The following is a 25003-nucleotide window of genomic DNA, read 5'->3' as shown; positions in this document are numbered from 1 at the left end:
CGAAATGTGTCATAACTCTGGTTCTGTTGCATTGCTTTCCACAACTGCTATCATTTGCCCTCCATTTAAACATTTATCACACATTAAAAAACAGAATAAATCACATACCTATTTATGATATAGGATCAGAAAATTATGTCTATAATTTGAACTGTAGGTGATTTCCTGGGTGGTTTTTACCAGGGCTCCGCCAGAGACTGTTTTTGTGCTATACACTTTTTAAAAAATATATATGTAACACGTTGGGTGACTGATTTTTACCAAGAGATCTTGATAGTTGGGAAGGAGCTTTCATTGTATCAGGCCTTCTTGATCTGAGTGTCTGATGGCACCACTTCAAGTGGCATAGTTCTACCGGTGGTGCTCTAGGTGTGTTCCTCAGTAATTATCAGAGTTCACTTACACTGTCTAGGACATATACTCATTTTGAATTTCACAGATCCAACCAGTGTCTAATGTGTAAAAAATATAAAACTAAAATTAGTGCAGGGGGCCAACACTTTTTCAGTAATTGCCCCTACCAGCACTGCAGAATGCCAGAGCTGCAGAATCCTAAATCTGCCTAGTTTTTGCTTCAACCTTTCTTCCACCACCCTCCACTTCTCATGTTGTGAATTGTCTTGCAGGCTCATTTTCATCCCTGATTTCTCCCTTCAGTAGCATAATGCAAAATTATGACCCCCCTCCCCCTCCAACTCAGAATATGAAGAGGGGAGGCTTTTCTCCCATAACTCACAGACATTAATTGGCCTCTGGCTGAACTGGGGCCATCTGGTTTGAGGGGGGCCTCTGAAATGTTGGGGGAATGGGAGCTGTACCTCAGGGACCTGCCTTACACCCCTGTCTTCCTTTATCAATTTTCTTATCTTTTCCTTCTTTCCCCCTTTTCTGCCTTTCTGTTGATGGCTGATGATGAAAAATATACCCAGAGCCCCAAAAATGAGTGTTGGTGCCCATCACTTGCAACCACCAGTACAACTTAAACATTGTTTTAATGACCATTCCACCACTGCACACATTCACACTGTGCACAGAGTAATAGTATTGTAAGTGTTTGACAGTAAGCTCGATTGCTTTTTATTGGCAGAAAGATGACATATATCTGTATAGATATGCAGTGTATATCCTCCTTTACTTAACAATAGGGTATATTAGTGACCTGCACACAACATGTATTATATGCACATTTACCAAGGTAAAGTTTTTTAAGTTATCTAAAGTAAAAGAGAATGATGGGTTAGCCATTGACCTAATTGTTGTCAAGTCGTGTCATGGAAATATAATATAGCCTTGTAGCCTGCTGCCAAGGGCTATGCCGGTTGTTAACTGCCCGGAACTTGAGTTGTAGCCACAAGCGAGAGCCTATAACGAGCATGAGGAACTTTACCAACAAGAATAACCAGAGACAGAAGCATTGTAAGGCTATTAGAACATTCCACTCACTAAGAGTACAATGTTGTAGCCTGCTGCTGAGGGTTATATCATGTTAAATGCTTGGAACTGGAGTTGTAGCCACAGGCAAGGGCCTATAACAAGGAAGAGGGCCTATAATAACTGATGTAGCATGAGGCAGAAGGGCTATGCGGGCATTAGAACATTCCATCCACTGAGGGTAGAATGTTTTCAACTAAAAAGAGAGAAACATGAAGACAAACACTGGAATGTAAAAGTAAAAGCCCAGAGCACTCCATTGTCTCCAATGGAGCTCCCAACATTTCAGTGTTCTAATAGTTGTCAAAGGCTCTGAACTAGAGATATACGCACAAAACTGCAGGTGAGGGCCTATAACGAGGCCCTTTAACAACTGGTATAGTCATTCCACCCAGTAAGGATAGAACGTTGTAAATTAAAAAGCAAAACATAGAATGGCAAACATTGGAATGCTGGAGCTCCGGGCTTATACCAGCCATTAAAACCCCAGAGCCACTCAATGGTCTTCGATGGAGCGCTCAACATTCCAGTGTTCTAATACTGTGTATAGATCAGCTGAAGTCTGCCCAAAAAGATGCAAACAAAACTGACTGCCAACAGTCCTCTGTATAAGATTGCCAGTCCCCTGTTAAGGAATTGTTATCAAATTATGTCACTGTGCTTTGCTATCATTGGAACTTGCCATAGGGAAGTAGATGCATCGTAAACCTAAGTAAGCTGGATCAACTGCTTGCAGACGCACCTCAATGCAAATGAGAGCAAAAGTTCCCCAAAGTAAAGATTCAGGCAGCATTGTATATTTACATTGGAAAAATAGAGAAATAAAAAATCAGTATTCACTCCATTTGCTCAGAACCACATTTGCTTTTTACTTCCTGGTACTACCAGAACTAGGAAATACATTTATCACGTGAGGAGGATTACCCTATTTTACTCATTTTAGTTTTTTGGTATACATACAATGCTTTTAAAGGGACTTCAACATTGCATAATTGAATTAAGATAAAGCTCCTGCCCCTGAAAACTGGGACCACCACAACTTTTAGGGTTTGCTTTATGAGCATTACGATTGGCTGAACAAGAGGGCAGTTTTAGCACCATGCTTTGAGAATGTTATGTTGTACAGTTTCTGATTTAGCATATTTAGTTTTAATTGGAGACACATATAAAAAGTAATCTGATTTGGATAAGAAAACTTTGAGTCAAAGAAGGTATAGCATAACCCATTTAGATTTGATATTTAAGATTAGTGCCCTGACTGACCCAACAAGTGCCCCCATGTTTTGGCCATGAGAGTGCATGTGAGGACCTTCGGGCAGCACACATTCTCCTAGATCTATCCTCTGAACAGTACCTTATTAAAACAGGAATTGACAATGCCAATACGTCCCACCTATGCAAAAGCTATTGGCTTTGCCAATAGGTTTTAGCCATGACTGCTGTTCAACATGCCTAAAAATTAGTGGGGTAAAGGAGAGTAGAGTGGATTGTCATAAAATGGAGTAGAGTAGAGTGGAGTGTTATGGAGTGGCGTAGAGTTGAGTGGCATGGAGTGAAGTTGAGAGTCATGAAGTGGCATAGAGTGGCAAAGAGTGGAGTGGTGTAGAGTATTGTGGAGTGCCTTGGAGGGAGTTGAGTGTTGTTGAGTGGAAGGACTTAGAGTGGAGTAGAGTCATGTGGTGTATAGGGGAGTGGAGTAGGGTGTTCTGAAATTGAGTGTTGAGTGGTGTAGAGCAGAGTAGATTGTTGTATAGTAGAGTGGTTTAGAGCAGAGTAGATTGTCATAGTCAAATGGTATAGAGTGGAGTAGACTGTTGTACAGTCAAGTGGCATAAAGTAGAGTGGAGTGGTGTAATGTGTCAGTAGAGTGACAGTGGAGTAGCACAAAGTGGAGCAGTGAAGTGGAATACAGTGGAGTAAAGTGGCATTGGGTGGCATAGGGAGACTTACTCAGAGAATTGCAGAGTTGATTAGTGTTGTAGAGTGGCATGCATAGAGTGGAGTAGAGAGTCGTAGAGTGGAGTGTCATAGAGTGGACTAGAGTGAAGTTATGTAAATAACAGTGGTGCAGAGCAGATTAAAATGAGTGCATTGGTGTTGGATAAAGTAGTGTAGGGTCCATTGGTGTAGAGTGCAGTGACCTAGAGTAGAATGGTTCAGAGCAGATTGCAGTTGCAGAGAGTGGAGTGGTGCAGAGTGGCTTAGAGCACAGTGACTAGAGTAGAGTGGTGTAGAGTGCAGTGGTGCAGAATAGATAAGAGTAGCAGAGAGTGATGCAGAGTAGTGTAGTGTAGAGAGTAGCAGTGTAGAGAACAGTAGAGTGGCATAGTGTTGAGTGATGCAGAGTAGAGTGCAATGGCTTAGAGTAGAGTGGTGTTGAGGTCAGTGGCATAGAGTGCAGTGTCATAAAGTGCAGTGAATACAGTGGTGCAGTGACGAAGGGTGCATTGGTGCTTTGTGGGGTAGAGTGCACTGGCATAGAATAGAGTAGAAGGGCATAGAATGAAGTGCTGTAGACTGCAGTGTTATGGCGTTGTTGGACCTGGCCCTTTTTACGGGGTCATCCCCAATCTTTTTGCCTTCCTCCTATTTTTTCTGACCTCTTGTTGTTGGCTGTAGCACTCTGAGCACCTTATCACTGCTGATCAGTGCTAAAGTGCAGGTTCTCTCCATTCTAAAGTTGGTATGATTGGCTTACAGCTAACTGACACATTTAATTTACCTGTACGTCCCTTGTACAGTAGCACCTCTGTGCCCAGGGCCTGTAAATTGAATGCTGCTAGAGGGCCTGCAGCTCAGCTTGCACCACCCACAGAAGTAGCCTTTCAACTCTGTCTCAGGCCTGCTAGTGCAGGGCCTGCGTGTGCAGTTCACTGCCACAGGGAACTGGCATCTAAATGTACTTGCCAGGCCTGGAACTCCTCTTTTACTACATGTAAGGCACCCCTAAGGTAGAGCCTAGCTAGCCCTATGGGCCGGGTGCTATGTATGTAAGAGGCAGGACATGTGCCTGGTTGTGTGGCCTGTCCTGGTAGTGACAAACAACCTATTTGGTTTCTCACTGCTGTGAGTGTTGCCTTACTCATAGGATTGCATTGGAAATGCCCTGGCTTATGTAAAGGGGGTATTGTCTGATCTATGAGGGGTAGCGTAGACATTTTTGGTATGGTTGTAATGGTAGTGAGAAATGCTGCTTACTGGTGTAAGTGGACTTTTTATTACCATTATAGAAATGCCACTTCTAGAAACTGAGCATTTCTCTGTGCTTATGGCTCTGGTGTTTTGCAACTTGACTCCAATCCACATCTGGGGCAGAGGGACAGCTGGGCTTTGTGCATATGTTTCAGACAGCCTGTACACAGGGAGGGTGGAAGTGTCACAGAGGTGCATCTGCATATTGAATGGTCTTCTTGGACTGAGAGACAGAGGCCGGGCACACCTGCATTTCTAAAGGCTATGCTCTGGCCTCACTCAAAGGGCTTGTTTACCACCCCCCCTCATCCCCCCCCCACTGATGTCTGGAGCCTGTGCTGGAGGAGAGAGGGGACAGTCCTGGAACCAGTTAGTTCTGGTTGGAACCCCTTCTTCCCCTTTTGTGGAGACTGCGCAAAATGAGTATAAGTACAGGGGGTCTTTACCCATATTTTGGGACACTGATGGACTACTGAAATGGACACAGGATGCTGCTGGAGGGGCTCACCAGGAACCACCTTGGACTGCTGCTGTTGTGGTGACCTGTGACCTGCTGGGTTACCACTGCCACTGCCTGCAAACCATTGTGCTGGCCTGCTTGCTTTGGCCTTGCCCCCCCTTGTGCCCCATTCTGCTGTCTCCAAGGGCTGGGTGCTGTGGCCTCTGCCCCCCTGCAATTGTATTGATTAAAGGGCTGAGAGGGCTTTTGGCTTACAATTTACCTAGAGCTTGAGGCACTGGAGTGCTGTGTCCCCTTGGTGCTGGCCGGATCAGGAGTGCGAGGAGAGAGCTCCTGTTTGCCCTGTGATTGGGGCCTGGGGAATGCTGCATGAAGTGTATCCAAAGCACCTAGTGAGCGCTGCAAATTGTTTTCCCAAGCGCATGAAGAGCGCTCCACTGGGACCGCATGCTGAGGATTTCTCGAGCCACCGGCCGAAGGAAAGCAAGCATGGCTGAGACGTGCTCGTAAGGGCACCCACCGGGGCAACGGAGCGCTTACAGTAGTTCCCCCGGGGCACCAGCAGGAACTGCTTCCTGGAAAAATCCCCACTTCAGGCCGGGACGATCACTTTGGGTCACTCGCACACCAGATCAGGTGCGGGCGAGTGCAGGAGCGAAGGAGTAGCACCAGGAGGGAAGGAAAACTCATCGGAATGTCCCTCTTGCTCGCTGGGCTGCCCTAGGGCCTACAACGGTGGTGCATTGCGCTTGGGGGGAGACGCATGGTCCCCCGAGGTGCAAGAGGCTGCGTGAGCCTCCATCCTCTCAATGGGTGGCGAGGAAGCCTCTGCAGAGCCCCCCCCCCGGCAGAGAGTGCGTTGCACGGTGACCCCTGTCCGAGGAGGGGGCCCCCCATGAGCAGCACCCAGGGAGTTGAGGGTAAGTCCCTCGTCCCAGGTCGCTGCGTGAGGAGCGTGTGAGCTCCATACACTTGTAGGTCAGGGGACCTCTTCTTGCCCCCCCTGCGAGAGCGGGGAGCGAGTCATGGCCTCCGGGGGCAATTGGGGGCAATTTGGAAGTTTGTGGCTAAGGGGGAGAGATCTCCCTATTGGAAAGGAGGGGGGGGGGGGTGCCACCCCTCCCTCACATTGTGCAAGACGGCCCGCTGGAAGGAAAGGGACCGTCAGCGGAGGCCCCATCCCTCAAAGCCGGTTAGGGCTCTATCTAGCACGAAAGGAGCACTGGAGTCCCTTTATATGGCCCCAGGGACTTGGCCTGTAAACAGGCAGAGAATGCTTCATTTATATGGGCATTTCAGATGTGTGGTGACATTTGTGTAATATACTTTCTACTGTACATTCATGATGCCGTTTGATCTTGTTGGTGAGGTGTTTTTCATGATATGTTCATTACCAGTGATATTGTTTTCCTGACTACTGATTATATTGCAGAATAACCAGTAACCTATGTGTTTTATGTGACTACTGCTGGCTTTGCAGAGTACTGGTAACTGAGTAATGTTATGACAACCGCTTGTGTAGCAGGGTATTCTGACATCTTGTGTTTGGTGTAATGATGTTTTGTACAATACAGTTTATTTTTATATAACTTGGTGTTGTGTTTCCTTTGTGGTGGGGATAGTGTGCGACGGGTGTTGTGTGCGTTGTGCAATTGCTTTAGACATTGCCTCTGGGATAGGTCTGACTGCTCGTGCCAAGCTACCAAGGGGGTGAGCAGGGGTTATCCTGAGTGTGTAACTCCCCAGCCCTGACTAGAGTAGGTAGGTTCTGCCTGTCTTAGGTGCATAACCTAGCCAACCAGAAATCCCATTTCTAACAAGAGTGTAGTGGTGCACAGTAAATTAGAGTGACATAGAGTATAGTGGCGTAGAATAGATTGGCATACAGTTTAGTGGCAGAGAGCACAGTGTTGCAGAGTAGAGTGTCATAGAATGCAGTGGTGTACAGTAGAGTGCCATACAGTGTATTGGTGTAGAGTGTGGTGGCGTAGAGTGGTGAGGAGTAAAGTGACGTAGAGTGCAGTGGCAAAGAGTAGAGTGTTGAAGAGTAGAGTATAGTGGCGCACAGTGCAGTGGTGTGAAATAGATTGGCATCTAGTGGCTTAGAGTGTATTGGTTTTGAGTAAAGTGGTGTAGAGTGATTTATCATAGAGTGCAGTGGTGTACAATAGAGTGCCGTAGAGTGCATTGGAGTAGAGTGGACCGGTGCAGGGTAGATAGCAGTGGTGTACGGTAGAATGGCATAAAGTGGAATAGAGTGGCATGGAGAATAGTGGCATAGAGTAGATTGTTTCAGAGTATAGTGAAGTGGCATAGATTGATGTGGCATAGAGTACAGTGTTGTAGAGTAGTGTGGAGTAGAATCCATTGGCATAGAGTAGAGTAGAGTGGAGTAGAGAGGCGTCAAGTGAAGTGGTGAAGAGTGGTGCAGAGTATAATGCAGTGAGGCAGTGTGGAGTGGCATGGAGTTGGGTAAAGTGGAGTATGCATGCTATGGGAGTGCACTGCCATTGCAGACAACACATCTTCAAATTAAATGACCATTGCATTTGCACAGACATACAGTTTTACTGTTAAAAGTATACATAGCTCAAACAATAATGTGGTGAAATGTCATCACCTAGTGTATTGATTTGTTTCGAATGTATTAAAATATTTTTTCCACCACACCTCATTTACCAAAAAATGTGCTTCATTTGTGCGTTTTCTATTCTGATATATTCTGAAAATCTGCACAGCTCATTTACAGACATTTAAATTTTGTATTGTCCTACAAAAAATAACATCGTACTGCACACCCCGAGATGCCAGCATGATTGTCACATAAATCCCCTCACTTTCAAGTCAGAGAAAGAAAAGTAAATCTAAGCTTCCTAGAAGACAGAGCCTGACATTTGACCTCTGTCTTTGAATGCACAGCAAACAAGACAATATAAGAACAAGATTTAAGGGTCTGTTTAGAGAAATTCACTACTGGTGGAAGAATACAGTAATCAGGATTTAAGCAAGGGAAGGTACAAACTCAAGTTGGACAGCCTAAAATAAATAAGGCCACCAAATGGAAAGAAAGCCAATGTGAATTACAAACCACAAAGTTGATGGTAAGCAAATGGCACAATTCCAAGGGAAGCTTTCTGAATGTCCCCAAGATGTCGTTAGCAAACTAGACACCATCACTGTATGGTAGGCTTTAATCTAAAGAGTAAAACAGTGGACTGAAGTCGTAGGCATGTGGTTGAATGGGCTCCATTAAGTCCTTATCAATCTGAGCTAAAAAAACGAGTCGTGTCTTTTGAGTTCTTTACTATTAAATTAGCAGTAGTTTAATAGTAAAAATTGGGTCTCATGGCTGATTGAGCAAATGATCCACTAAAATAATTTATGTTAAACCTTGTGGCCACAGATTCAAATCATGTCTGGTCCAGTCAGCCTTTCATCCTTCTGAGGTTTCCTGGCCTTTAACAAGAATGCTCTCTACTCATGTAACTCTTTTAAGTTATGCCTTAGATCTCTTACAGACTGGATGAATACCAGTTTTTTAAAACTTAACTCAGACAAAACTGAGATTATTTTTTTGGGTGTCAAATCCAGCCTGGATCCTTGCCTCTGGTTTCCATCAGAGATGGAACCTCCTCCCTGCCCCTCCCCGGTGGTAAGGAACCCTGGGGTCAGATTTGATTCTGAGCTCACTTTTGAGTCGCAGATTGAAGCATTGTCCAGATCCTGTTTCTTGACTCTGAGATCCTTGAGACGTATGCTTTATGTTATTCCCATGGAACACCAAAAAACAATTGTGCATGCTTTGATCACCTCCAAACTGGATTATTCTAATAGTTTTTATCTCAGGCTTCCAATATTTTTGATTCAGCATCTTCAGAATATTCAAAACGTGGCTGCCTGCTTGATCCTTACTATTCCTCCATAGGTTTCAATATCAAGTCATTTGCAACAGCTTCATTGGCTACCGATCAATAGGAGGATCCAGTTGAAGGCCCTCATATTTGCCTTTACAATTTTTAATCTAAAGGGACTTTTTTATCTGAGGCGCCGGTTCATGTTGTCCTTCCAGGCCCGCTGCTTACGTTCTAACAACCTAATATTCTTTCAAATTGCCTGCATATATAAGTCCAAAAGAGGAAGCCATTCCTTTGCCTGCCTGACAGCCAGACTTTGGAATGCACTGCCTCTTGCCTTGAGAAATTGTCCTTCTCAAATGATGGCTTTCAGAAAATTTCTAAAAACGTTTCTCTTTGATCCTGTTCAAATGATGTCCTAACTCTGGCTCTTGTACTTGGACAATGTGACATCTGCTTCTGCTAGCACCGGGACACCTTGTTAGTTTTCTTTGCACTTTAGAAATGATTTGTATTGTACTGTACTGTATTGAGGTTGATAAAATGAGTATGTGTGAGTTGTGTAACCTCTGTTATTCCACACGAAGATACCCTTCTGGATGAGTGTGCTGTGAGAGGCACAACAGGACACATCTTTAACAGAATCACTCTTCAGCATATACTGACTCTAAAATTGAACTCGTACAGCTTGTAGTCCCAAACTGTTCGAGCATTCCCAAATCCACTTCCATCCCAATTTGCTTTATAAATTGAACAATACAACTTAGTCATAATGTATGTAGAGTGCTCTCAAATCCACACCTTTCTGGAAAACAAATCAGAGAACCACCCTGGTATTGCAGATAGTCAGACTTGGATACATACTTGAATGGGCAGATGAGAGAATGTCATGTGCTTCGATGGAATCAACACTAAAATTCTATTTGTAGGTGCATTGTATAGTAAAGCCTCTGCTTGGCCTCTAGCCATGTGAACACCTTTTTACACTCATTGGGGCATGGAATAAATGCTTGCTAATAGTTTAAACCACTGGCATTCACCCTAGGTAGCAATCCAGCCCGTGGTTTTTCACTCACTTTGCCACTGTAGACAGAAGCCTGCCCTGTGCAAAGCAGTGCTGACCCTGCTCCTGATGGGAACAGTCCATTCCAAACCTTTTACACAGTCCAAAATGTGGATAACCCCGGAATAAATATTTAATTCCAATCTTGTAGTCATTTCCTAAACAGGTGTTCTGTTAAATTAAGAAACTTTCAATTATTCAGCATCATTATGGAGCTTACCAGAGCATTAGTAATGAGGATATAGAACTATAGCGGTATGTTCTATGCATGTTATCGAGGAGCATTGACATACTAACGTACGCACAAAGTTTGCACTTAGCTTGAGGAAATTGGGAGTCGTTAAAGTCACCTGAAAAAACTGCCCACTGTGTCCAAGTGGAAACCACAATCAATTTTCAAGTTTTATACTTCTTCCTTAAGTGTTCTGGAGCAAGAATCAATGATACAAACAGCACTGGGCCTTTGTATAGCCAGGGTGCCAGAGGCAGTAATGCAAGAAAGGAAGACGGGCCCTGACCTTCTGTTTCGGTGGTAAAAGCTATAACTGGGAAAGTGTAACACCTCTCGGCGCCGGTGCCACTGTATCTGCTGTATTAATGATATGCACGACCTTGGTAATGGGCCATAAACTATGTCCCAATGAGGCCTTCGTACTCAGGCAGTGCTCTGCCAAACAAAGTTTTAAAGGCTGAAATATAGGAGCAGAGCAAAGTTATGGCGACACTCAATCACCAGCCTTGCAGATGCAGCTGGAATAACTACAATTCAGAAATCAAACCTAGACACTAAAATTAATCATTTTACTGAGATGCCAGATCCTCTCACTCAGCTACATGGCATGCAGGACTCCCACAGGGTGAAGACGTAATGAACTATGCACACATATCAATTACCCAGCGCACCGCTGCATCCTCATTCCTAGCAACATTTTAGTGCGTGGCTCATCAGAAATCACTGCAAACTGCTGATCAGCATTTTTAGTTGAGTAATATAGGGATCTCTGATTTACAAGCATTCAGTAACTGTGTCCAGTCAATGATTCGATATTTGAGATGATGTATTGATTATTGGGAGTGGTACACAGTAGCTCTTAATGAAATATAATGACCAGTGCTTTATTTGTAAAATAAGAAGTGCCAGTGCCCAAAATGCAGCTCTGACACCAGTGGCTGGTGCTAAAAAAATGTCGGAGCGCGAAAAGCAAGGAAGCGCAGCCCCGAATCCACCTCATGCCTTTTAATTCACTGCCAGGCACTCCCTGCCCTTTTATCTTATTCTTACTGGTGTCTGCTTTATCCCCCGGTGACGGATTTTTTGTATTTCTTTTTCTCCGTCTTTTCGTTTTTGTTAGTTTTTAAATCTGTTGCCTCAGGAAATGTCTGATATGGAAAAATAAGTGCCAGTCCCCAAAAATAAGTGCTGGTGCCCCCCACCGGCAACCACCAGCTGAAATTAAGCACTGAAAATGACAGCCTTAACTATAATCCTTGGGTCTCAAATTAATACCCAATATAATATAAGAATTCTTAATTTAGGAATTGCTATCATCAACCAGAGTATTTCAGTGCATTTTTTCTCAAAGCGGCCACATCTTGTTTGATTTTAAGAATAAATATGTGTCACACACATTGGACTGGTAATGCCATCCTATGTGTAGAATTCATTAGAGAAAAGTGATTGTACCTTTGAATCAAGATATACAGAAACAGCTGATGGCACGACATAGATCTATAGATCATGGATATTTTGGTAAGAAATTGATAGAAGCCAGGAGAAAAACAGATTAAAAATTGTTCTACGTACATCTAGTGATCTACAAAAGGAATCCGTACCAAAAATGGAAGTCAGCTTACTTCTCAAAGGAAACATCTAAGAGGAAGGAATAGAGAACTGAATTTAAGGCAGATGGAATTACTTCTCATCTACACCCTTTTGACATTGAAACCTAATGGCTTGAATTCCGATGAAGGTCTGTTATTTTGTTTTACATGATGTCTTAATTGTTCTATTCCAAAACATATAAAAACAATTTGAAATGTAATGAATCCATCAGTTTGTATGCATATGCAATGTTGGTAGGTTTGTTTTAGCACATACTTTGAAAAAATTTGCTCCTTCATATATTGGTATTTAAGAATTCTGTAATTGTTGTATATTTCCAGGAATTACTTTTTGCAAGTGGTTATTTACATTCTTATAGAGTATTATGAAATTACATTTGATCTATATTCAGATACAAATGAGGTAAGAGTTCTGATTTATGACTCGGATTAATTTCTTATTAAGTAGATCATTTATGGATATTATTGATATAAAATGTATTAAAATGTTCTTCATGGTTAGATTAAACCTATGCGGATAATGGAGTCATGGATTGATCAGTGAAGGAACTTAATTTCCCAGATTGCACTATAGTGGGTGGCTTACAAATGCACATATGTCTTTTAATGCCCGAACCTGCTGCTAATTAGGCTATACTGATTTTAGATGGGCCGATGATGATGATGATGATGATGTTTAACTTGACAAAGCCCATGGAGGTGGAAGAAACATTGGCGTGTGAGTGTCTGCCATCACGTGCTCTTTTTCTTTTTTACACATGAGCACTAGCCCTCCATAAGATGGACTTTACGCATAAAAGGAATTTTGCTTTTTTGTGTCTAACATGAGACTCTTCCTTACTTTTATTTAATTGGAGACTTGTTAGGGAACTACGATGACTTTAATGGCTCGCTGTTGGCAGTCTTTTGTTTGCTTCTAACCTACGGACATGCTATGCCATTGTCTGCATAATATGATATAACTGTTTCCTCTTTATCTATATGCTTGGCACTTTCAGGGGAAGATAGGTGGGATGTATTCATCATATAAACATACCTCCTTCAGGGATGCCTTGCATGCAGATACAGGGTTTCCTGAAAGAATGAGATCTTTGATGTTTGCAGGTTTGCAACGGATCCATGTGACCAATATTGATGTTGTAGGTGTCGGTCAGTCCCTTTGTGATGTTCCTCCAGCCCTATTTTGTGGTGCTTCTTTTTAGTGTAGGCCTCGATGTGGTCAGTTCACTATCCTGCCAGTTAGTTCTCTGTTGTAAACAAGCAGCGGTTGAAGTGAGTGGGAACTACTGGGATTGGTATTTCCTTATGTTTTATTTAATTCAAAACAGTTCCTATATATTGTGAAACGCGTTGTTGAGTGATGCCATTTGTGAACTCTTTGCAAAGCTTAGGACTAAGTGGTGTCTACACAGAGGATGCTGCTGTTGTCCTATGTCCCAGGTGTCTGGGCACTCTCGCTGGGCAGTACAGCTTATTAGCTTGCCTATTTGTTCCAGGTGAGTGTAGATATCTGGCTATCAGCACATGTGCACATTTACGGTTGAAAGGCAATCTCGGCCATCTCCCTGCCACAGCTCTCAATCACCATTGATTGCCTCCATGATTGTGGTCACTCCATTTCGAAAACTGTGACTGCTTTTTTCTCATGCAAAATTAATGTGAGCTGCAGAAGGCCGCGTGTCACATGTGACAGCTTAATCTACGCCTGGACGTTTTGCTGACAGCGAGTATTATGGGAATTGTATACTTTATAACAGTACCAATACTTCTTTCTCCCACTTAGCCGGCTGATAACAAGTATCAAAAGGACGAAAATAGTTGTGGTAGTGCTATAGGTATTATTGCTTTTTGATAGTACAGTAAAAGTTAATGCAGCGATCAGCCACATTTTCTTTTTTTCTTGACCAAGTGGTATATCCAAATTGAAAACATTGTATGTGTCGGTAACTGTGTTTCACTCTTTGCAAATTCAGAACTTTAAAATCTACCTCCTGAAGCCTCACTGAAACAGTATGTATAGCACTATATATATATATATATATATATATATATATATATATATATATGATCAGGCCTCTTCATTTGCCCTTCCCGAGTCTGAAGGCTCATTCTGACAGATGGTGTTGCTTTTGTTTGTAGGAAAAGAACCTAGATTGGTTCCCTCGGATGCGAGCCATGTCCCTTGTCAGCAGTGAAGGCGAAAATGAGCAAAATGAAATAAGAAATCTGCAAGAAAAGTTGGACTCAACCATGTGTCTTGTAAAGCAGCTTTCCAGTCAACTAGCAGAACTGAAAGAACAGGTGAGTGCCATAAAATGGTAACTTCTAGGCATAATCATTAGTTCTTAATTAAGAAATGTATTTCACTGCCCACCTCCAGTCATGTCTGCCAGTGTTTAGCGTAGAGGAAGAAGTGTGTATATATAAAACACAAGTGATCCCCTTTAGATCCTACTTCTTCTGTTTATATGACGGACAAAGGAAGAGGCTGCTGAGTATGCTCACTCTACCATGCTGAAGCATGTGCAGAGACACATTAGAGCTTGTGGTTGTGGCCTGAGCTTGTGGGAAGCAGTGTTTAATTTGAGCCGGTAGTTTCTGGTGCTCTGCACCGGCACTTGTCAACACTGGCACTTATGATAGTGTGCCACATAGTGGCACTGTATGTCTAGGTTAGAGATGAGCGTGACAACAGTTGTTTATTAATTCAGTACACATTATAAACAGAGATGGAAGAACACAGTGACTTCTGGACAGTAAGGAGATGGTCTACAGCTGAGGACATGGTCTTGTTAGGATTGTATTAAGCAAGCTTCTGTAAAGGGCATATGGGAGATGTACCATCATGTCCTTTGAAGACAAGGTTGGAGAGTTTGCTATTTTGCTGAGACGTTTCTCGAGAAGGTAGTATTGAGAATTTGGAGCGTGACTTTGAAGAAAATGAAAAATGGTTTACATGACTAGGGTCATATCTTTGTCAATGGTGGCAAAGGAATACTGTGGGAGACCAACCAACCCCCATTGTCTAGTCTGTGTTGCTCAATACCTGGGTGTTGAGGAGTGGTTAGGCATGTAAAAAGGGCAGGATATATTTTTGAAATGTTGAATAGCCTAAGTCTGGCAGTGATGTGTGTGATGGATTGGAGCTGCATCTTGCTATCTAATATTGCTTCTCGTTGTCGAGGATGGCCAGAGCTTGTATTTGGCGGAAGGTTTCACAACCGTGAGGAATGTAGAAGCTGTTGATGCCCGAAAGGACATTATATATGTTTTGAAAGTGTATTGCCTGAGAAACTTAAGAGCCATCGATTGTGAGATGGCAGTAAGGCATTCAATGACTAGAGGTTGGAGTTCTGAGGAAAATAATTGAAAAGAAAAATCGATCTGGGAGTCATCTTCACTGAAGTAGTAGTGGATGTCAACGGAGGTGTTGCTCAAGGAAAAAGCATAGAAAGTTAAAAGAATAGGGTGTAGGGCATAGCTTATGAGTGAAAGTTGGGACTGCAATGGATACCACAGTGCTAAAAAAGAACTTCAGTTACATTGGAGGAAAACCAGTCTTCATTTAGAAAAAGTGGCATTCACTACTGTGTATTTGTACATTAGTTCAGAGTTTCCACAGGCAGAGTGTATCTCATAGAGACTTCTGCCTGCAGATTTCTTACCTTTTGATTTCCCGAGGTGTCAGACTGGATCTGGAAGAGTTTTCATGAGCAGCACCCCTGTGCACCTGTAGGTGGTATTGATCCAGCTCCACATGCATTGTTGGCATCATTCGCACTGGAAGTGATGTCACGGTACCTATATAGGTGCCACCTAGGTGGGTCAGCATCAGTTATTTTCTTTCCGTGCCAGCCAGTGCTGATCTGGAGAAGGACTACCCCTCAGTCACTTTTTGACTGGATCTTTTCAATGTTATATAGAGAGTTTTTGAGGCTTTCCTCCTGGTGTGTTATGAGTATGTCTTCTAGGAAGGCTGGATTCAAGCCCTGCGGCACCTGTGATCGGCCGATGTCGGTGACGGACCTGCACCTTGTCTGCCTTGTGGCTCAAGTAGGCAGCGTTCTAGTCAGTCCACCATCCCTCCAGCTACTCCCTCCCCTTTAAAACTACAACTCTTCCTATACCACCATCTCCTGACCAGCTGAGGGAGGATCATTTGTCCTTTCACAGTGAAGAAGTTGCGGCTCTCTTGGCCAAGCAAGCCAAAGAGAGGATTCCGGTGCAGGAAGTAGCCTGTGGTTGCTATTCCCACTACTTTCTGGTTCTCAGAAAGAACAAGCTCCTTCATCCTGTTCTAGGTCTCTGAGTCCGCAACTTCTTGTTCAAGAAGGACAAATTCAGAATGCTCACATTGGCTCAGGTTTTGTCTGCCCTGAACCAGGAGATTGGATGATAGCTTTGGACTTGCAAAACGCCTATTTCCACATTCTCATCCTGCCTGCCTACTGGGTTTACAGTGGGCCATGAGCATTTTCAGTTCACCTAGCTCCACTTTGTCTTTACCAGCGCCCCTCACGTGTTCATCAAGGTGATGGGGGTGGTTGCAGCCCATCTTCGGAGATCAGTGGTGCCAGTCTTCCCCCCATCTCGACAAATATCTTTTGAAGGCAGGATCGCCCCAGGCTGTTGTCTCACACCTCAAGACTATGGCAGACCTTTTGCACACACTTGGGTTCCCTATAAACATGCCAAAATCACAACTAACTCCCTCTCAGCTGCTCCCTTTCATCACAGCTGTTATGGACACAGTGACGTTTCAGGCATATCCTCCTGAATGGCAAGCCCAGGATATTCAGGCTATATTACCAATGTTTCAGCCTCTGTCCTGGGCTTCTGTGAGACTGAGGCTGCTTGGCCTCATGGCCTCCTGGCCGCCTGCTCAGTTAAACCAGTTAAGAACAAGCATGACCCAAATGTTCATATGAACATGGGCATACATACTTAGACATGAAACAAACATTCATGTGAAACTCATTTGTCATGGATATACAATGGAGCAGGAAAACCTGCTGTTGAATTAATAAAAAAACAGATATTCACATGAAGACAGTTTACAATTCCGTCAGGCTTAGGTCCATAGTTCAAAATGTAACCAGTACCAGAGTCTGTCATTTAAATCCAATAGGTACTTTTATTCTTGCAAACCCAAAAACCAAAAAAAGATTCATTGGTGACCAAACCAAGATAGTGAAAAAGTGTACCCCAAGTGAAAAACACCAAGTTTGAAAAAGGGAGTTTCTCTTGTTTTTACAATAGTTGATGTATTGGTATATGAACAAAGACAGCCACAACTGATAATTATGCAGATACATCCACAGGGCAAGAATGGTGGAATCTGGACTCCATATCAACTTGCTGGTGTTTCAAGTGATCCGACTGGCATTGAAAGCCTTTCTACCCCAAGTTTTTAGCCACTTTCGAAAATGGAAGTACATCTCCTCCATCTTGATGGAAAGTGGGAGAGAGTTACAGAGTCTTTCTGCTGTGACTGAGAAGGCTTTATCCACCCATCTAGCCGTATGGCAGCAAGGCATACATATCATTTCCAATGCAGATGATCTAAGCTGACGTCCTGGCTGGTAAGACCGTAAAGTGGAACTTAAATAATTACAGCCTTCCTGATAAAAAGCCTGGTTCTGCAGGACTTCCTTGTTTGAAAATAGTCTGCAGACCCACCTCCGGGGAGGTATTGCTTGGGCATCTATTCAAATGTAATTATTCTACAGCTAGAAATCTCTATCAGATGAATTAGTTAATTACCTTCTGTAACGCCTTATCTGGTAGAGACTATATCTAGCTGCAGAATCCTTATCGACCCACCCGTCCACCCAGCTTTGCAAATGGATTTCTAGGGAACGGGCCTACTTGTTCACACCAGTGGTCAGTGCACTTCATAGCTGTGCACTTCTGGCATAGAAAGTAGTGAAAAGAAAACAATGCCGGTACGCCTAGGTGGTGCCTATATAGGTACCACAAATTCAGTTAAAGTGCGGACAACACCTGAGCGCAGGGGTACTGTTTATGAAAAGACTTCCAAATCCAGTGTGACGCCTTGGGAAATTCAAAGGTAAGGTATTTGCAGCTAGATATAGTCTCTACCAGATGAGGCATTACAAAGGTTAGTAACTTGTTCTTTGAGTTTTTTTATTAACTGTGGTGCCTGTTTGACAAATCATTAAAAAAATTGCCCTAACAAATGGTCATGCACCTCAGCTTCTCCCTGGAAAGTTTTGAGGTGTTCCATGGAGCGGGGGGCAAGAAAAAGGGGGTCCCAAATAACAATTTTCCCATGTTAATTCCCATAGGAGTTTTTGGGAAGTGATACAGAAAGAAAACCAAACAGAATTAAAACAAATTTGGTAGTAAGTTAGAACTTTACTCAGAAAACGTGATTTTTCATTATTTGGTGTAAAGCTGTTCATGAGTTTTGGAAACATTTATCTTTAAATTATAGTTTAAAGTGTAGTTATATCTGGATGGTGCTGCATTTTTTTTTTTTTTAAATGAAGCAATCTTATTCTTTCCCCATTGGTGGTTTGTGATTGGTTCCATTAGATGGGACCAAGAGGTTTGTTTGGCTAGCCACAACATTAAAAATGTTGCTGCTGCAGTTAGAAGACACAGGGACTCAGTACAGTATCCTTTACTTGTTTAAAAAAAAAAACAAATAAATTGCAGGTTAGGGACGTAGGAACATCCTGACACTCATGGGAAGCGGGGCAGGCAGACCCCACTTCCAGAGGCAAAAAAGTAAAAAAAAAAAAACATTCAAACAAAATACAAGTTTCCATTCTGTGGGTCCCGCCATACTCCTTGGTACCTCAGGGTGGAGAGGGGTCCCTTTTCCCAGCGCACCCCACACCGCATAATTTACATGTCTTTATAGATAGAATACTTGGCACATTCAATTTACTCCCCACTATCTTTGAAACTGACTATTTGGGACATACCCACTGAGATCACAATCCCAGGTATCTAAGAATCGCATGGCAAATATGTCCACCCCAATCCCAACTTGGTGCCTACAACCAATGATTTTTGAAGACCCTCCTTTCTGCGCATCCTTGAACACAGTTGTTACTGATTATTTTAATAACGACGACGATACAGCTTGGAATAAACTCATAGAATTCGACGTATTTAACGTTACACTGCGGAGGCAATGCATTGGGGCCGAATGGACCATGCACCAGAAACTTCACAGAGATATCTCCAAAATTGAACTCATGCTCCTGTGTTACAAAAACCAAACGCTACAACAGACTGCCACCCTCCACCATCTCTTAGATGCCAGAGGGGAGCATACTGACTTATTGTTAAGACTCCAACGTCTAAACTATGCCGCCCACTCTGCTCACAGGCATGCAGTAGAGTACAGGTCTGGCAAGTTCCTGACCTGGCTTACTTGCCAAGACCACCCTAGACATCCAGTCTCAATGATATTCTCTGCTACTAGTACCGCACTGTACATGCAACAGGAGATACTTAAGGAAATGACCACCCATTTTGCACAACTATATCAAACTGCCACTCTGGCAGATACTGATGATTTTGACCTCTTTTTCTCCACACTGTTGCTGCCCCACATTATGCCTGATGAAAGGACAGAACTCAACAAACCCATTACTGTGTTTGAAACACATGAACTACAAGAAGCAGCATGGTCGCTCGCTACTAGTCAGTCTCCAGGCCCTGACAACTTGCCCGCTGAATTTTATAAAACTTATGTGCCTCTCCTAGCCCCCTGTGTGTTGACATTATACAAGGAAGCCCTTTCAACCAACTGCCTCCCTACTTCCCAACACAAAGCACTGCTGGTGCCCCTTCCCAAATCAGACAGGGACCACTCCTTGCTAGGATCCTACAGACCACTCGCCCTCCTCAACACAGATTACAAAATCCTGGCCAAAATCCTCACTGACCGCCTAGCTCTCCTAGTCCCCTATTTGGTGCACCCCTATCAAAATGGGTTCATCACAGCTAGATGCACGTCATTGAATCTGAGACGTTTCTTCAGGGTTATGACCTACTTCATCCGACCTGGCCTAACATTGAATATATGGTTTCAGATCTTGAGAAGGCCTTTGATTCCCTGGAATGGCCCTTCTTATTTAACCTATTACCACGCAATGGTATTGGGTCCTGGTTCATCAAATTAACATGGCTGCTATACACTCTCCCAATGATCAAGATGAAGGCGGGTCCCCTGATTTCAGATCCTATTCGGATTTACAGAGGTATCAGACAGGGTTGCCCCTGTCCTCTCTCCTTTTCTCATTGATTGTAGAACCACTAGCCATTGCACTTCGACAACAGGGAGATCTCTGGGGCCTACCTCTAGGAGACAGATCCCATATTGTTTCATTATATGCCGATTACTTACTATTGTACCTCAGAAACACACACTCCATCCTTGACAAAATAGCTCTGACATTAGAACAATTTGCATCCCTTTTGGGTCGAAGGGTTAACTGGGCAAAATCTTGCTTATTTCATTTGACACCTGACTTCCCTGACCCACAGTACACCCTCAGTGGGGTACAAATCACACAGCAACCACACACGTTTTATTACCTGCATGTGCGTATCTACCACTCCCTTGCCAACCTATTTGACAGCAATATTACGAGAATTGTTGCCTATTTACGATCTCAAATGACATTTTGGCGCACTCTACTAATAGCACTAGCTGGACGAGTAGCCCTCCTGAAAATGGTGCTTTTACCTTGTTTCCTCTTTTATTTCATTACACTTATTCTCAGACACCGGAACTCACCACATGGCATGCTGTTGGCCTCCAAACACTAGGCGAGCTATATTGCGAGAGTACTCTTGCCCTTTTGATGTACTGATGACTGATGACTGAAGAGGGCTTATCCTCTGGACAATTTGTTATACAATTCCATGCTCTCTTCACTCGGGCAAATGAGGAAGCATATCACAGAAACCCTCAACACATCTCACAATCCAGAATCTACATGTAATGGGCACAGCCTGACATCTGGGGCACTGGTTCACTGATTCATTACGCAATTATACCACTCCCTTACTTGCGGCACTTCGCCAGAACTGGGAGGCAGACCAGACCCATCCATAACATATCCTGTAAAATGTTGCTTCAAACTCATCCAATTCTACATCAATCGTAGAGCGCACCTTACCCCCACCAAAATCACCTGCTACTTCCACCACACAGACACTGCTTGTCATTGCTGTCCCCAAGCAGACACTTACTTCATGCACATGATATGGGTGTGTTCCTCCCTACACACCTACTGGGACGGTGTCATATCTACTCTGTCCCATTACACTGACCGCCCCAAACCTACATAAATGGGAAATCTGCCTGCTGGGCCTTTTCAGCAGACACAAGAGAACGAAAGCTACCACTCGCTTCCTAGATTTAGGCTTCCTGGCAGCTAAACGCCTTATTACCAAGAGGTGGAAATCCCCTGACCCCCCTGGTTGTGAAAGCATGGCTCGATTCATTCCTCACATGGGCGCAAGCGGAGAGTGTTGCACTGCATAGGGAGGCAAACTTAGGGCTCTGCAAGTACCTGATAGCCTCTTGTTGGGACACTATCCTATCCTAATTCACAATCATCACCCCCCCCACACTACTGATCAACCAACCTCCAACTGAGCTGCTGCAAAACTGCACTACTGTGAACTTTTAACTGCCTAGCACATAAGGTTTCCCTTCAGGATCACATGCACACTTATGTACTTAACATAGCTGGTGCTCGAAAGATGCAGGTTTATACACAGCAATTAAGGGAACCGTTAATGATGGATTTAATGCACCAGTTTACACCCTTTTTCGGATTTTGTTACTCTTTAAGAAAAATTGGTCTCAAACTGTTTATTCATACATTTCTCTTTCCTCCCCCTTTCTCTTATTCTATTACAACACTAATGCACGTATTTCTCTGCGTTGTCATCGTTCTGCTCTTAATATCCCACCCTCATTGTGATATCACTGAACACTGTACTACAACCGATTCATGAATTCCAACCGTTGTCCCTACCTTTGGTATTTCTACATTGTTTCAGCTGTTCCAGATGACGTACCCTGACACGCGTATACTAGTGACATACTCCTTGCTGTTTTGTTTCAATGCTGTATGTATAAAAAAACTCATTAAACAGATTCAAACAAAAACTTTAGTAACATACCCTTATGTAAAACTTTCATGGTGAGAGAACGCGGAAAGGGAAATCGTATTGCGTGACCAAGTGAAACATTTATAGATGAGTCGGTATGGATGCCAGCAGCCAACATGTGTGTTAAACGTGTACTTTGAACTGAAAGTAGAAAAAAATACACAACAGTTTATCAGTACATGGGACAGCCCATAGTATCCATGCTGAGGATGAAGGCAGTGGAAATATTTGAACCGTCATTTACACATTCAAAATATCAGGTTTCCTTCTACAAATATATGAATGAGTCTATTAAGTCTAACTGTGCACATTATATTCTATATGAATTAACATGGAAACATGCTTGGACAAAACATATTCTTCGGTGTGTTACAAAAAGTAAGATTATAACATTTAGTTAGTCCAGTGTCTTCTACTCCATTGGAGTGAAGAACATGATCCAAAATGAATGCAAGAGAGTAAGGAAAACGCTGCAGTAATGGAATAAAAGGTCATAGTTGCTAACAGAGTCAGCCCCCAGATTGGTGTTTAACAATGGTTTAGATTGAAACCAATGTTGCCATTGAGCCAATTTCCATGGCTGCATGATCGAACTTGACTGTGTCAATTATTCAATTTAGTGGATAACTCACAATCAACAACGTGCTGGTACTGTTGTAGGTGGTTCTGTAGTCCTGCTGCTGGTGGTGTTGGAAGAACTCCAACCCAAGCCAAAGTTGATCATTGGGAGATATTTCATTGTGAGATATTACACGGCTGTGCACATCCAGCTAAGAGGCTCTCCTCCGGTACAGCAACCATTTGAAATAGAGAATTGTCATTGTACAAGTCCTTTAATATGGTCAGTATGGACTGTGTACATTTCTCTATAAACTGATGTACTAAATTTAGGACATTCCTGCACATGGCCATTACGCAAGTTATCATATGTCTGCCTTGTGGGAACACAAAGGCGGTTAATGAGCCACCACTTGCTGTTCACACTAACCCGTTTGTTCTTCCATTTTAGATGACTGAACAAAGGAAAAATAAGCAGAGACTGGGATTTCTTGGGTCAACCACATCACATGCAAACCATCACATGCCGCCACACTGAGACCCTTGGGAAGATGGAGCCGCACTTTCATCAGTATTCTGGCCAAGTGCTCTGGCTAGAAGCAGCCGACATTGTTACAAAGTTTAAAAATTACCAGTTGATAATCTGTTTCTATCAAAGGAATGTATTTTCAATGTTGTTGGTGTTTCTGAAAAGCAAATCTTGCATAATCAGGGTGGCTTCCTCCTTATGCCATGCACTGCTGGGAATGTGCCTTAAGGACTCTGTTGAGCATTTATAAGGGATCAGCACAGAACTGGAAAAATATTGTTCAAATATGGGCAAAAAATCAACAGGTGCTGATTTTACTTGTTTTAGCAACCTTGTTATTACCGTGTGCTCATTTATTCAGTTAACATAAAATATTGGATTTTGTCTAAATATTAATTCATTTTTTTCAAAATATGGACATGCGACAGCCAGCGGAATCTGGAACAGTGCCGCATTTGCAAGTTTCAAAGGAGCCAGAGGACATATGGTTGAACCGTTGTTTTCAGTTCTACACCGACATTTACACAGACTGCCCGATGCAAAAACATTTTAGCACCACCTGACAGTGCTGTTCTTGTTTGCTTTGGTCCGTTGGTGCAAGTGCAAGTGTCAGTGTAGAGTTGTCGGGCGCGATGAATATTTATGTAATCCAGCGCTAATTCTTTGGTTCTTGTTCTCGATTGTCAGTGTAATTCTGCAGTTTAGGCAGGAATTACTATAGATTCACAACTCTGCAGAGAGATGCTTTGAACATCTGCACCTTAGGCATATGTTTTATAACTGGAAGTGTTCATTGCCTTACATTCATTTGTACTGATGTGGAGATAGAGGTTACCGATAGTCAGTAGATTGTATTTATATAAATTCAAGAGCCTGTTGCAGGTATTCCTTTTACAAGTTATTCAACCCCGAGGGACACGGCTCTTTGGCTTTTTCATATTATAGCTAAATGCCTTTGACAGAGTAGGGTGTATGCTAAGAGCACACAGAAAAGGACCAACATTGTGTTCATCTCAATACGTTTTACACACAGGATTATGTGTCTGAATCTTTCTTGGATAAAAACTGATCTCTGAAAGCAATAACTTTCTTTTAGTTAATATTACGTTGAATGATAGTGCCTCAGCAGTACAACTGCATTAAGCACACATCTGAATGTGAATGGAGTAGTGATTGATGCCTCAGTTTCAGAGGTCAGTGGCAGGTATCAGACCTGCAAATATTGCTAAAATCAATATTTTTTTTATAACTTGTACATTGTGTGCATCTCTATTCATCAGAGTTTTTTTACTCCACAACAATAGCGAATTTTTAAAGAAGGGTCCAAATGATATCATGGTATTGCGCTTTTACGCTTTGTTTCGTCAGTGAGCCTTAACTGGAAACGCAAAGGCAAGACATTGCACTACTGATTTGATGCCATTTCAATCAGAGATTTCGGCCTGCGTATATTTCTTTTTAAGACATGAATGTTTGCTGCTCACTTGCATATCAGGACATCATAATACATATAACTCGATTTCATTTGAACTGTTCAATATTCCATTAAAAGAATGTTGTCATCTCACTTCGCATTGGAGATACAATATTGTAAATATTTTAATTTAATTGTATGTGAAGAGATGGGGTAATCTACTCAGTACCGAGAATAAAATGATTTTAAAATAACACTGAAATGGGCTGTGAGTGTTGGAAAAAAAAATAAAAAGAAAGCCAAGATTCAAGCAATTGTATACAATTTAAACGGAAAAAGAAGAGATGGTGTACACTATCCATTGTGAACTGATGCATTTGACAAATATAACAGGTTTGCATAACAGTTTCCAAAACACCATTTTGCATATTGTCGATAGTTACATGTAATGTATAGGTAAACGCGAATAGTACTTATTAAAGATAATAATATG

At 42.7% G+C, this 25003-nt stretch overlaps 1 protein-coding gene across 5 annotated transcripts in view; it reads left to right on the top strand.

The window, feature by feature from the left end:
* Positions 1-24764, top strand: part of ITPR2 (inositol 1,4,5-trisphosphate receptor type 2) — a 1367642-nt gene extending 1342878 nt beyond the window's left edge. For all 5 annotated transcript variants that reach the window (XM_069228605.1, XM_069228604.1, XM_069228603.1 and 2 more), the window contains 2 exons: positions 13982-14143; positions 23019-24764. In XM_069228605.1, coding sequence (XP_069084706.1) covers positions 13982-14143; positions 23019-23105 — 249 coding nt within the window. In that variant the 3' untranslated portion in view covers positions 23106-24764. The remainder of the gene's footprint in view (positions 1-13981; positions 14144-23018) is intronic.
* Positions 24765-25003: the final 239 nt, after the last annotated feature.

The sequence above is a fragment of the Pleurodeles waltl genome, chromosome 4_1 (genome assembly GCF_031143425.1).
Source record: "Pleurodeles waltl isolate 20211129_DDA chromosome 4_1, aPleWal1.hap1.20221129, whole genome shotgun sequence".
Lineage (NCBI taxonomy): Eukaryota > Metazoa > Chordata > Amphibia > Caudata > Salamandridae > Pleurodeles > Pleurodeles waltl.
This window is presented reverse-complemented; position numbering and strand designations above follow the sequence as displayed.